Source organism: Protobothrops mucrosquamatus, unplaced genomic scaffold (genome assembly GCF_001527695.2).
Source record: "Protobothrops mucrosquamatus isolate PMUCROS unplaced genomic scaffold, P.Mucros_1.0 scaffold_213, whole genome shotgun sequence".
Lineage (NCBI taxonomy): Eukaryota > Metazoa > Chordata > Lepidosauria > Squamata > Viperidae > Protobothrops > Protobothrops mucrosquamatus.
The window spans coordinates 436,921-450,019 of NW_015386289.1; the positions used below are offsets into that span (position 1 = coordinate 436,921).

The following is a 13,099-nucleotide window of genomic DNA, read 5'->3' on the forward strand; positions in this document are numbered from 1 at the left end:
GAGAGAGAGAGAGAGAGAGAGAGAGAGAGAGAGAGAGAGAGAGAGAGAGAGAGAGAGACCTAAAACAAGATGGATCGACAACATGAGCAAGTATTGTGGGCTCAATTGGTAAAAGAAACCTCAGGACTGTATAGGTTGGAAGCATGCAGAAGAGGCCTTCATCCTACAGTGGATAGACAATGGCTAAAATGATGATCATGACTGATGATGATGATGATGATGATGATGATGATGATGATGATGATAGATAGATAGATAGATAGATAGATAGATAGATAGATAGATAGATAGATAGATAGATACAGACAGACAGACAGACAGACAGACAGACATCCAACCATAAATAAAGGTAAATAAAGAACTGAAAACAGAGCCAGTTTGGTGTAGTGGTTAAAGCATCAGGCTAGAAGAAACTGGGAGCTCTAGTCCCATCTGAGACAGGAAGCCAGCTGGGTGACCTTGGGCCAATCTATCTCTCCCAACCCTAAGAAGAAGGCAGTGGCAAATCACTTCTGAAAAAACTGACTTTAAAATGCCAGACAGCCAGAAGGAAATAAACATACTATAGAATGCCCTTGAAACTACCAAAATAATCAGGAAATTTGCTGTCATTTGAATCAGAAAACTATCAATTCACAATGACTTCATTGGTTTCCAACTGATTGTTACATAAAATTTAAAATGTTAATTTTTACTTAGTAAGATCTGGTTGTTCGGATTTTTGAGAAAGGGCTTGTAAGAGAAAAGGCCCTGCAATGTGTCTCTAGAAGCAACTGTTTGTATGACTATGACAAGATTTACTCCATCATAGCATTCATCCAGGTTCAACTGCCTGTCTTGAGTGGTCTGGACTCTTTCCTGATGCATTTTCATTGTGTGATGAAAATAATACTTCATAGGATCTCTCATCTCCAATTGAATATTCTCCTACAATTCATAGTATTCAGTGTTGCAATACAAGGCTTGTTTTCATAACTCCTTTGTATATTTTTTAAAAATTAAACCATGTTTACTAATGGAACTGTTATCTTTGAAAATTAATTCATTAATGTAGCGGATACCAATATTTTAGTATATAATAATCTCAATTTTTGCCAATTGTTACCATCTTATCAAATTAAAAATTCAAACAAAGAAAGCTTTTAGGCTTGAAAAACTCACATTCTTCTAGTTGTTAGTTTTTTACCCTTCTAAAAGTGATAAATATATAATCATTCTCTTCCTTTTTTTCAAAAATCTTTATCTTAGAATTTTTTTTTTATTATGGGTTTGTTTTCAAGATTGCCCACTCCTGGTTATAAATAGATTTCCTCCCCAAGTTAATTTTGAATATTCTAGAAAGAAAATACTACATAAACTACATACACATTAGTGGTAAAGATCCCGTAGATTAATTCCAGTTCTGGCAGGAAGAACGTACTCTGTAATTCATTGTAGTAAAATGGAATTTCTCCAGGGTGGGAGCAATTCAAACGCGCTTTCATGAAGGTGGTCCAAGTATCTTCCAGCAAAAATCTGCCACCAATGTCATTCTTACAAACTCGAGCAGTCCGAGAAAAAACTATTTTCCCACAGTCATGTTCCACTGCATTCTCTCGGAAGAAAAAGTAGATGAAGTTTCCAATGTCATATGAAGACACAAAATTTGGTTCTGGAATATATTTTGAAAAACAAAAATAGAGGAAAATAACTTTGCTCCTTAAATTGACTCCATCCATCTACACACAGGCCCTTGTTTGTTTAGGACACGTACCTAGAATTCATGCAAGAGGCTACTGTTTTTGCTCCCCCTAATATCCTTCCTTAAATCCCAACTTTTATGTAACATTTTTTGAAATTTCCATTCCTGAACTCAAGAAGAGTCCACTTACATCTGTCTGTTTTAGTTTGACGCCCTTTTTCCTGCCAAGATTATGTTCATTCAAATAATACCAAGATTTAGCACAATAATTTGGTAATACATATATGTTGTAGTAACTGTCCAAAGACTACCAATGATCTCTTTAGTTAGAGTTATAGGGAGTCCTTGGTGAACTGTGGTAATTCAGACTGGGAACTCTGTCGTTAAGCAATGCAGTTGTAAACTGGAATGTCAGTTTACAGTGGAATGCACTGATTTACAATGGCAATTCTGGCCGTTCTAGTTTCCATTGTTAGGTGACCTTCATGTGATAATTCGACATGACATCACCATTTCCAATCTGCTGCCGGCTTCCCAATTGACTCAGTTGTTGGAAGTCAGCAATGAAGGTTGCAAATGGCTATCACCTGATCACGCTGAGTTATTCTAACTGCAAGCAGGTTGCCAAGTGCTCAAATTGTGAACATGTGACTATAGGAATGGAACAATAGCTGCAACTAGGAGGACTAGTTATAATGCTCCACATTCAGCATGGACAAAGCAGCATTAAGTTGTAAGAATGAAGCTTTTTCCTTCAAAATGAATTAGTGGAAGTTCTTAAAAGAAAGCGTTTCCTAACCCCCCCAAAAAAGTGTCTTCCGTATACTCACCATTGAGCCACTTAGAGTTGTACTGTGCAGTCCGAAGTGGAGGGAAAATACCCAAACTGCGATAAATTGCAGGATCTCTCCCTGGAAAGTCCATGACCGTTGCTGCATACAACTCACCAGTGCTTGCAAGGAGAGCCGTAGAATTGTGCTGGGGGCTATAAGGACAGCGCGCCATGCCACTGATCTGATCATGTGACTCTTCCAGGTTGCTTAGCTTCATCAGAGAATATTGGGGAGAGGAAGAATTATTACAAACTGCATTACAGAACATGAAACCCACAAATCCTGAACACAAACTGAAGAATTTATTCGTACACGTGTCTTGCTTTTGGTCAGGAACTCCTTCAATTTCCACCCATATCAACACTGAATTAACTATTATATAACTCTATTCTTATATTAAATATAAATATACACATACACACACAAATAACTGGAAGAAAAAAACTACTTCTAATGTGAAGAATTAAAAATGATGTCTTAAAGCACATTCTTATTAATATAGACTTCTTACTAGCTTTAGGGACTGACTACAAGTTCAATAAAGGGTTACTACAGTACACTAGATCTCATTCACCCCATACAGATTACTGTTCACAATGTCCATTACATAGATGACCTCTACAACATGTTCACTGTTCAAAATATGCAGATTTATTAATTTATTGGCCAGGTTTCAGAAGAACACTGGGAGCTCAGTCAATAGAACTCCATCCAAACTTTACAAAATATTGAAAATTATTATTTTATTAAGTGAATCAATTCACTCCTTCCATCGTATACACACTCATTCAGTTAAACCACAATATAAATAAATATTGTATCATAGCACCTTTAAAGCAATCTACTAGCATTCAAGTATTGCAGGATATGGTAACAAACATTGGAGAGAAAATCATAATATTAGAGAAAACTAACTTTTTTCATTTCTGGTCACCCCTCCTTGAAAATGCCACCTATACCACAATAAGGCTTTAAAATAGCCTGAACTATCATAAATTAGGCTTATTTTGAAGCTTTATTATAAACGATAGGAACTACTTACCAATATTTAAGACTGGGCAGCAGAACCTTTCATTATCCAGAGTAACTCCCTCTTTGAAATGTCCTCCATGGCCACGATGCTTAAAATGGTCACAATATTCAGGTTGGGCTATTTTAAAGCCTTACAGGACAGGGGACATTTCTAATCTCAGAACAGCTATAGATCAGACTCCATGAAAGAGACCATGGCAGACCAGAGAATTTCTCATTCCAAATGTAATTAATGAAGAAATTCCCAGGTCTCTTTGCTGTTTTTTCTTTAGCCAGTATATTGGTAATAACATTCTCAAGTCTCTGGTAATTCTATAATTGGTAATTATAGAATGGATGAAATTGGTAATTATAGAATGGATGAAATACTGGAAATTACTGTATGTATTATACATTGCAGTTGATAGATGGCCACCTAGAGCATAATGGAGAGTATCCAATTTATTTGTATTTGTACAAGAAATTCCACAATCATAGAAGTCTTCTTACTGAATTATGAAATCTACAGTACTGTAGTGCAGATCCACTCATATTCTTACCGTCCGATTAGTGCAAATGGGTGTAAATGCATTAGTTCCACATGCAAACAGTCTATCACCACCAATCAGGAGAACACGAATATAATTCTGGCACTCTTCCTGCCAAAGCAAAGTATATTATTAGTATAATGATATATATTAAGAAACTTTTATATAGTCAGAATTTATTTACAATTAATTCCTAATGACAGCAACACAATCCATCAATGTGTTCTGTAAGTACTAATACATCAACATATATACTTATTACAACAGCTGTTGATTACAGTTTACAGCAATGATCATTGTGCAGTAAGCGTATGTGTGGACTTGTATAGAAAACGAACGTTCTGTTATCTGACGCTACCATAAGCCACTTCATTTATTATGAAGACTTTAAAATTTACATTAAATGTCAAAAATGTATAACGTTATTTCAAATACATGTTGGAGTTGTAAATGTAAAGAAGGATTTTTTTTTACCATCTCTGATGGACTTGAGACAAAGCAAAAAAATATTGGAGTAACATTTACATCTTAAACAGAAGATTCTTAAAGGGAATATAAAGATAAAGCCAGAGACTTTTCTTTTAGGCTTAATGAACAAAGAACATGAACAAAAATTTGGAACTTAGTTGATATATATATATAAATGCTGACGGGAGCAAGAATCACTATGCACAAAACTGGAAAGATATTTTAATTCCAACAATGGATGACTGGCTGGAAAAACTGATGGAATTAGCAGAGATGTCTAAATTGACTGCCTTAAACAAATAAAAGAATATAGCTAGCTAACTTTGTTTCCATCTGGAAACCACTTCTGGACTTCGTGTTTGAGGTGAAAAAATGAAACTTTGACTTTGGGTTTTGCTGATTAGATAAGTTTGTTATTATAGAAATGGCTAGTGTATCTTATTATGTAAAAGTAAAAAGTTGAGGCTATATGGTATTATCTTATTCTACTGTGCTAAAAAGAGTCGGAAGTCAATGTCTTTCTTTCTTTTTTCCCTTTAACCCTACACTTTTTTCCTCTTCCCCTTTTCCTCCCCACTTTCCCACTATTTTCATTTTTTCTTTGTATTTTATATTTTGATAAACTAATACAAAACCTGAAACATAAGCCTCTTCATTTATTTTACTACACAAATTTTGTAACTGTTTAGAATGCAGCACTTTAATTCTTTAATTCAGCTTCTTTTTCATATATTCTTTTATTCAATAAAGCTTTCTATAAACACAAAGATGATATATGAACCAATCCTAATAAGCCATCAAATAATTCTGCAGAAATTTGCTGATAGTAAGGGTAATTTTTAAGAATGTTGGAGAACTGGTAAAATACTTGACCATCATAGAACAAATATTGTCCAGAGATCTCCTTGGCAGCATTTTGGAGGGTCAGGGTTTTGTTTTCTTTTGACTGATCGAGTTTTATAATTTTTTTACAGTTGTAAACTATAAGGAGTCTGTATGAAGATGGCAGTATAAGAAAATCAATCAATCAATCAATGACTCAGTTTTGCACCCAATAGCTACACCAAGCAGCTGATTTCATGGCAATATGAACCAGACTTTAGGGATTTGCAGAACTCTGTAAAACATTTTAATGTAGAGATATTCTGTCCAAATGCCTTCCTTTACATCCATTTCAAGGTCAGATTCTTTCAATAAGGTCAGAACAACTTGTTCCTAAGTTGGAACATTTCTGATGAAGCTGTTCCAGCTGAGAATGGGATGTTAAATTTTCAGAAAGTTTTCACCTTGTTTTATTTGCACACCTTTATTCAATCAGCCCAATTTTTATCTAAAATAGGAAATTACAGGTTTTAGAGTGAGTTTATAAACTTCAGATTACAACTACATTTGTGCCAGGACCGCCAAAACACTTCCAGGCTGAAAGGATTGAACAATGACATCACTGTTGACCAGGAGATGCCCAGTTGGGGACTCCTTTCAGGTCTCCATTAAGTTGCCCCACTGAATTGGTACCCGTCTATCTACCTGCAGTTGCCTGCTTTCAAACAGCTGGGTTGGCAGGAGCTGGAGTGTATGATGGGAGCTCACCCCACCCTGTGGCAACAACTGGGTCTCAAAGGCAAGCTTGCCAATCATCAGCCCAGTGTCCTAACCTTGTGAGCCACCACACTCCAGATCTTCAGATAATCTCAATGATTACACAGAGGTATTGAGAGCTGGATATTAGCCCTATTACTAACAGCCTTGAGTTTCAAATGTCATTTTCAGCTTGTTTGTTTGTTTTCAGTCTTTTAAAAAAGCTATAGCCTTTTATTCTACAGGCATGTTTCTGTTTGTTTTTTGTTTTTTGTTTCCCTTGAAAATCCTGCATTGTGTCTATCCATTGAGCATTCTTGGCATGAAAATTCACAATAAATGTCCATAAATCATACTAAATCCAGAAGGCAAAACATTGGGAATAACTATTACATGTAATATGGATGCAGTTTTATCATGTCCAAGACATCTAGAAAAAAGAAAAAGCAATATTTTAGATAGAGAAAACTGATTAAGGACTTACCGTTGATTTGCCTTTACTATAACAAGCTTTTTTAGTAGTCTCATCACAATGCCATTCCACACCCTAATAGTCAGAAAAATAATGGTTATTTCTTCACAAAATAAAATAAAATCTGATATTCCCATTGAAAGATAATAATTTTCTACTGAAATCCACCACATCAATGTCAAATTAGAAGGAAAATCAAAAATTATGATACACACTGAAATGAACATGCAGCATATTTGTTGATTTATGGTCAAACTACACAAGATAGGGATTAACAATGTTCTTTCATTGTCCCTGTTCAATTATGAAAGTAAAATAATTTACTGAAAGAATGTTTATGTCTGTCCTTCCAATTGCCTACTACCTACTCTTTTTCTCCTCAATCTCATTCCGATATGGAAGTTCTTGACCAGGTTGAATGAAAGGCCTGAATTAATTATTGCAAAGGAACTCAAGAGTGGGATGAAACTTCAGCTTTTCTTGGCTTTTCATCACTTTAATGCACACTCCTAGTCCTATTTCACATGTGAAAATGGCAGACACAATGTGCCTCTTGTGTGAGAGACAAATATTACTACACTATTCTTTCCAAATTATATCATGACAGCTTACAATATATTAAAACTATTAACCATGAAAGAAAAATAAAATGAAAGTAATAGGATACACATATATGGGCATCTATAAAGTTATATATGAGTTTTGGCCATACATAGGTTCTTTAAAGATAATTGGACCACTTTTTTTCTGGGAAGGTATTCCTCAGATAAAGCAACTGCTCTGAAAATATCTGTTCCATTTGACAGTGAAAGGACTCAAAGCGAAACATCCACAGGTAAATCCAGGCAGTTTTGTAATGGGTGGGTGCATATGTTTAAATGATTATTATCTCAAACAGTTTAGGTAAGCACCAACACTTTAAAATAGTCTTGATTTTCCCCCCACAACTGATAAAATATGTTCCAAAGAAATTTAAATCTAGAAACTGCACTTTATAGTATCAGCAGCAATCCTCAAATACAAGACCCATTTTTGAGATTTGCAGAAGATTAATCAGAAGATTAACAAAGTATCATCCCAATATGAGAAAAATCACCACCGGCATAGCTCTAATTCATGTGATTTAACTGACAAGTAGAAACAGAAAATACCAATGACACATCGCTACAAATGTTTGAATGATCTTTCTTGACACCTCTTATGGTTCATCAAAATCATAGACAAGATAAAACTTGGCAGGAGCTTCATAACAAAGATGCTATTAGGGAGGCAATAATTGACAAAATTGCATTCTCAGAAAGTTCTGCAGGCTGAAGCAAAACCACCATATCTACCAACCTATCTAAATATATGTAGAAGAAGAGCAAGGTTTTATCTCCTGCATCTTTTCTAACTGGGCTATTACATCAGTCTTGGTACGAAGTCAGTTGTGCATTTTTAAACCCCTGGCCCCTGAAGGAGATATTAGCGATTGGTTAGTTCTGAATACATCCTTAGGATGGCACACATAGAGTATAAGGATATTAGTCTTAGATCACCCACCATATGTGAGCCACGTAGAGCAACACAAGCTTTTTTATTATTTTGGGAAAAAAATCTAAAATTAAAACCTGAATGATGCAAAACACTATCTCAAATGTCAAGTTCTACCCTTAATACCGTCTCAATTATCACTTCTGCTGTTCCAGCAATATTAGCTTGATGTTTAAAGAATTATATAATAATATCAATAATCATAATCATAATCATAGGAATAAAATGTATTGTTAACTAAAGAAGATAAAACTGACTTTCTATTCAACAGTGATCAGTTAGGCCACCCAATTTGAAGAACACTAAAATCATATTTTAGGAGCTCTCTAGCTCATATTTGTGATGTAAGAAACATGTCAAAGGTATTAGAAAATGACCACAGAACTCTCAGAATTATGATACTATAACAAATCCATATGATTTTGTATCATCTACATCCTTGAGATGAAATGGTGATTTGGTTTCAAATTTTGGCAATCCTATAAAGAAAACAGCAAACATTTTTCCAGCTAGAGAAACAAATGATGTATCAACATATGCACAGAAAAAGTAACAAGGAAAAGAATGTTGATCAATAACTCATGATGAGAATGCTAAGAAAGTCTAGCAATAGAAAAACCCTAATCATACTGTAAGAATGCTATTTCATGAATGCCATTACAAAAGAAAAATACAGATAAAATGTATAAAAGTTTCAAGGGCTGCCTGAGGATATGCTGAAAAGACAAGAACTGGAATACTGGAATGTAAGTTCCAATTTAACATGTAAGAATAAAATGTGATGGCCCTCAAACACAGTAGCCCAAATGCCAAACTCCCAGCATATCAGTAGTGACAGGTTTGAAACCCACAGCAAATTGGGTATCTTGGCAAGCACCGAAGCCTGGGGAATACTTATTCTCTCTCTCTCTCCTTTTTTTCTTACCCCCAAAAGAAGATGACTGTTCAGTTAATGGAGGAAGGACAAAGTACTCAGTTGCTATAAGACAAGCTGGCAAGCAAGCAGTGTTTGTCTGGGGATTCCAACAGATTTACAAAAATATAAACAGACCAACACTCATAGCAACCCTGTGTTCATATAGAAATGAAACTAAATCAAGACAGCCAGGATTAATTTCAAGAGCATTTTAACTGGATTCAAAAAAAATCTAGTTGATGTAAGGGCTGGTCATCTGGAAAGGCCGTCAGGTACAAACCTTATGAATGCAGCTGTTACCAACTACTTTCTTTTGTCTCTCAGCTAGAAGTTCAATATCTAACCATCTGACCCAGAGATTTATATAATTGGAGATCTTTGATATTTTAGGTTAGATTTTCACACTGTACTATTTTGCTTAGGATTTTTTTTTTATTTAACCATTAGTTTGCATGCTAGTAATAAGAAAATGTTCTACTTCAGCCTATAGCAGAGATGAGAGGATATGAACCTCCAAATGTAGCTATACCGTAGCTTCTAGGATCTTTCACCATGAGTCCAGTTGTCTAGAACTGCTAGAAGGCCACAATTTCCCATTAATTATCTGTTGATTTAAATGCAAGAAGTAAAGAAGGAAACAACAATTTAATCAATCACTAGATAATCCATGTAGTTATTTATAAAAAAAAAACCCTACTATTTTACTGCTAGTTTTGTCAATTGCATTTCTTTCATTTTCAATGTATGTTGTATGTCTTTCTTTGACTTCTGCTGTAATAAAGTCAAGTCTTAACATTGACTTATAAACCACCATGCCTATAGCTGAAGTCTCAGGTGTTTAATCTACCGTAATTTGTAGTGTGTGTGTGTGTGTGTGTGTGTGTGTGTGTGTGTGTGTGTGTGTGAGAGAGAGAGAGAGAGAGAGAGAGAGAGAGAGAGAGAGAGAGAGAGAGAGAGAGAGAGAGAGAGAGAGAGAGAGATGGATACCGATTGAGGTGTTATAAACTGAACTGAAAAGTTTCAGCAGAACAGGATCAACTTTCTAATGTGCAGACATCAGCAGAGGATAAAGCTCTTGTCCCTATGCCATGAAAACCTTTCCCATCCAATTTGTGCAGAACTGATGCGTTAGGAACAGCGGATTAGACCAAGGGCTTTAGTCCATACTTGGTTTTCCTTTAACATTCACATCCCTTTCTTTGAAACTTCTGCATCAAAATCTAACAGAGAATCAATTCCCTCCATGAAACATCACACTCTGTTAAAGTTATAGCTGATTAAAATAATCAATTTAAGATTAGCATGTTTCTGAGATCAGTAGTACATCACCGACATATATTGTGCAATATATTAATAAGACGTTCGCTGTCAAAGCCATTTGAGAATCTCATATCCCCATGTGGGATTGACATACCACACTACTTCAAAAGATTCTTCCCTTGACAAATGAAGGATTTAAGTGAGAGTTGCAGTCTTCAGCTCTTTGCCTGCTGAGGGACCAGTTTCCATGGAGACATGGTCCACAATCTCTCCTGTCAGCTGAAACAGACAGTAGCAAAAGGAGATGGATGCATCCTTTGCATTTGCTTTCTAGCCATGATCTGGTAATCTATAACATCTTTGGAAGTTTTCACTTGATTCTAGTGTAAGCTCTTAGGAGTGCAAAGCAATTGCTTTGACATGACATCAGCAACCTTACAGGCTGCTTTGAAACCATAGGCACAGCATTTTAATTGAAAACCTCTTAGCTATATTCTTCTCCCCGCCCTGCCAAAAAATGTGCAAAAACCTGGCAGATAATTTCATGCAGATAATTTGTATGATCTTCATTCCTTGGAAGTGAAATTTAATTTATTGGAAATTAAAATTAATTGATATTATTCAATAGATTGAGAGCTAATATTAATGGGGAGGGTGAGAGCACAAACATGTATATTCTCTTTAGTATATTTTCAAATTTCCTTCTTTAGGAAGGAAAGGGTTTGAGAGAACCCTGCCATTTTGACTTCCTCCATCATAAATATCCCTTGTTTGTTGTGGAAAATAGTAGGGATAATTTCTTCATTTCAGAAAGATCCAGCCCTGATTTACTAGTCCAATTACACAGCATCCTTTAAAGCAGCATGAACTATTAAAAACAAAAAGTGTTTCTCATGGATAAATTGCTCCCTTGATGCTAAGCATCACATTAAAATGTCTTCCCCAGCAGCAAGGCTTATCCTGAGCGTTAGAGGTATTCTAAAGTAAACCCAAGGACTCTAGGTTATCTTACAGCCCAGGTTCAGACATTAAATGTCCCTATTCATTTTAGAAAGTTGTTCCCCAAAAGAATCAAAGGCCCTTTTAAAGTCTCCAAACTAAGATGGACACGAGGTGAGGATGAAAAGCCTCTGTAAAGCAGCCAGACACATTGGGAGGAAATGAAAAACTGTAATGGCCAGAAGAGAAACTGGTGGTGGCCAGAAAGACCCATGAAATGGATAAATGTTACAGGAGCCACAGAGGCCAAGAGCCCTGTGTCCACTGATTCCTTCAGCTACTAACACAGAATAATACTAAACGTGTAATGTGAGGTTATCATGCCAAAAACAGTCACTACCATGAAGTGTTATGTGTGAATGGGAAAAGGAATGTATTCTTGAGATTCATTTTCATTTCATCACAATATAAAGACAACATGTGGAGGAAATGGTGTGATAGGCATGGATACTTGAACTGGGGCCAGGAATAGCTATGATTCTGAGAAACCCACTGTGTGACAATTAACTAGCCCTCAGGTGACCTTTGAAGCTAAGCCTTCATCGTTCTTCCAGCAGTAGCAGCAGCAGCAAGTATAGATAACACAGACCTTCCAGGCCACAAAAATAAAAACACTTTCAACTCTTAATTATTTCAGAACAATTCATTATTAAAAGGCACAGGTACTAAGATGGGCAAAAAAGTTGACAGCCTAAATTTCACTATGTCTATTTTTTTTTTTTTACAATTCCACTTGATTAGGTCTGGAAATGTAATAGCCTCAGAGACTATTTTTTCTAGTTAATGTATCTCCTCATTCAGTTAATGGTTTCAGTACCCAAAAACTTAACTTTGTAATGAAGTATAAATAATGAAGTATAAAACCTGGCTAATGCCTAGTCTAGTTGTTAAATTTGGGGAGAGGGAGAGAGGGAAGAAAGAATGGTCTGTGTTTGGATGTTGTATTAAAAGACATACTGACATAACATCTACTTTCATACAATCCATACAAACATATATAGATATCAATTTCTTTAAATTAAAAACTGAAAACAAACAGTAATGAAACAAAATTCCAGACAGATGGCAGAGGAGACAGATGGCTCTAGTAATTAGATTCTGGCAAAACATAGCATTTCCAAAGATGGTTTAATTACATAGTGCCAGAAAACTAGCTATATAATTTCAAATTTCATGTCATTGCCTTTTTACTATTGTTATCTGTTTGCATTCTCATCAAATACCATGTATTCAAACAGGATTTTAAGGTAAAACGCATTAAAGAAATGATCATCAACTATTGGCAGTAAATTGTGCTGGCACCTTGGGGGGAGGGACAGGGCTCCATCACTGCAGGTTTTTAAGAAGAGATTAGAATGTTCAGAATGGTATAGATCTCTTGTTTGTGCAGGGGGTTGGACTAGAAGACCTCTAAAGTCCTTTCCAACTGTAGTATTATTATTCTGTTTTTTCCAGCAAATCACCTCCTCATACGCACACACTCTTAACTGCTACTACTAGCAGTAAACTTTTGGAATTATGACAGTAGGCTTTGCTCACAGTCTCTGATACTACTATAACCTACTTATTCATCCTTATGAACCAAAGAATGATGGTAAAGACAGAGCAAGAAGATACTCAGAATTGAAAGATACTAATGAGATGCCTCTTGTGGGGTCATGATGTTCCCTGGAACTCTAGTCAAATCATTTTGATTGTAGGAAATACTTTGATCAGACCTACATAACAACAGATAGCAAAGTACTGCTATACTGATTGTTCTTCCTGTTGGATGAAGATATAGAATAGCATAAAATATAT

General features: G+C 35.6%; 1 protein-coding gene across 1 annotated transcript in view; it reads right to left on the minus strand.

Moving 5' to 3' along the window:
- SEMA5A (semaphorin 5A) overlaps positions 1 to 13,099 on the minus strand; it is a 108,615-nt gene that overhangs the window by 70,653 nt on the left and 24,863 nt on the right. Inside the window, exons 4-7 of the mRNA XM_015827076.1 lie at positions 6,604 to 6,666; positions 4,086 to 4,184; positions 2,512 to 2,725; positions 1,366 to 1,651 (exon numbers count right to left, since the gene is read on the minus strand). Of these exons, the coding sequence (XP_015682562.1) occupies positions 1,366 to 1,651; positions 2,512 to 2,725; positions 4,086 to 4,184; positions 6,604 to 6,666 (662 nt within the window). The remainder of the gene's footprint in view (positions 1 to 1,365; positions 1,652 to 2,511; positions 2,726 to 4,085; positions 4,185 to 6,603; positions 6,667 to 13,099) is intronic.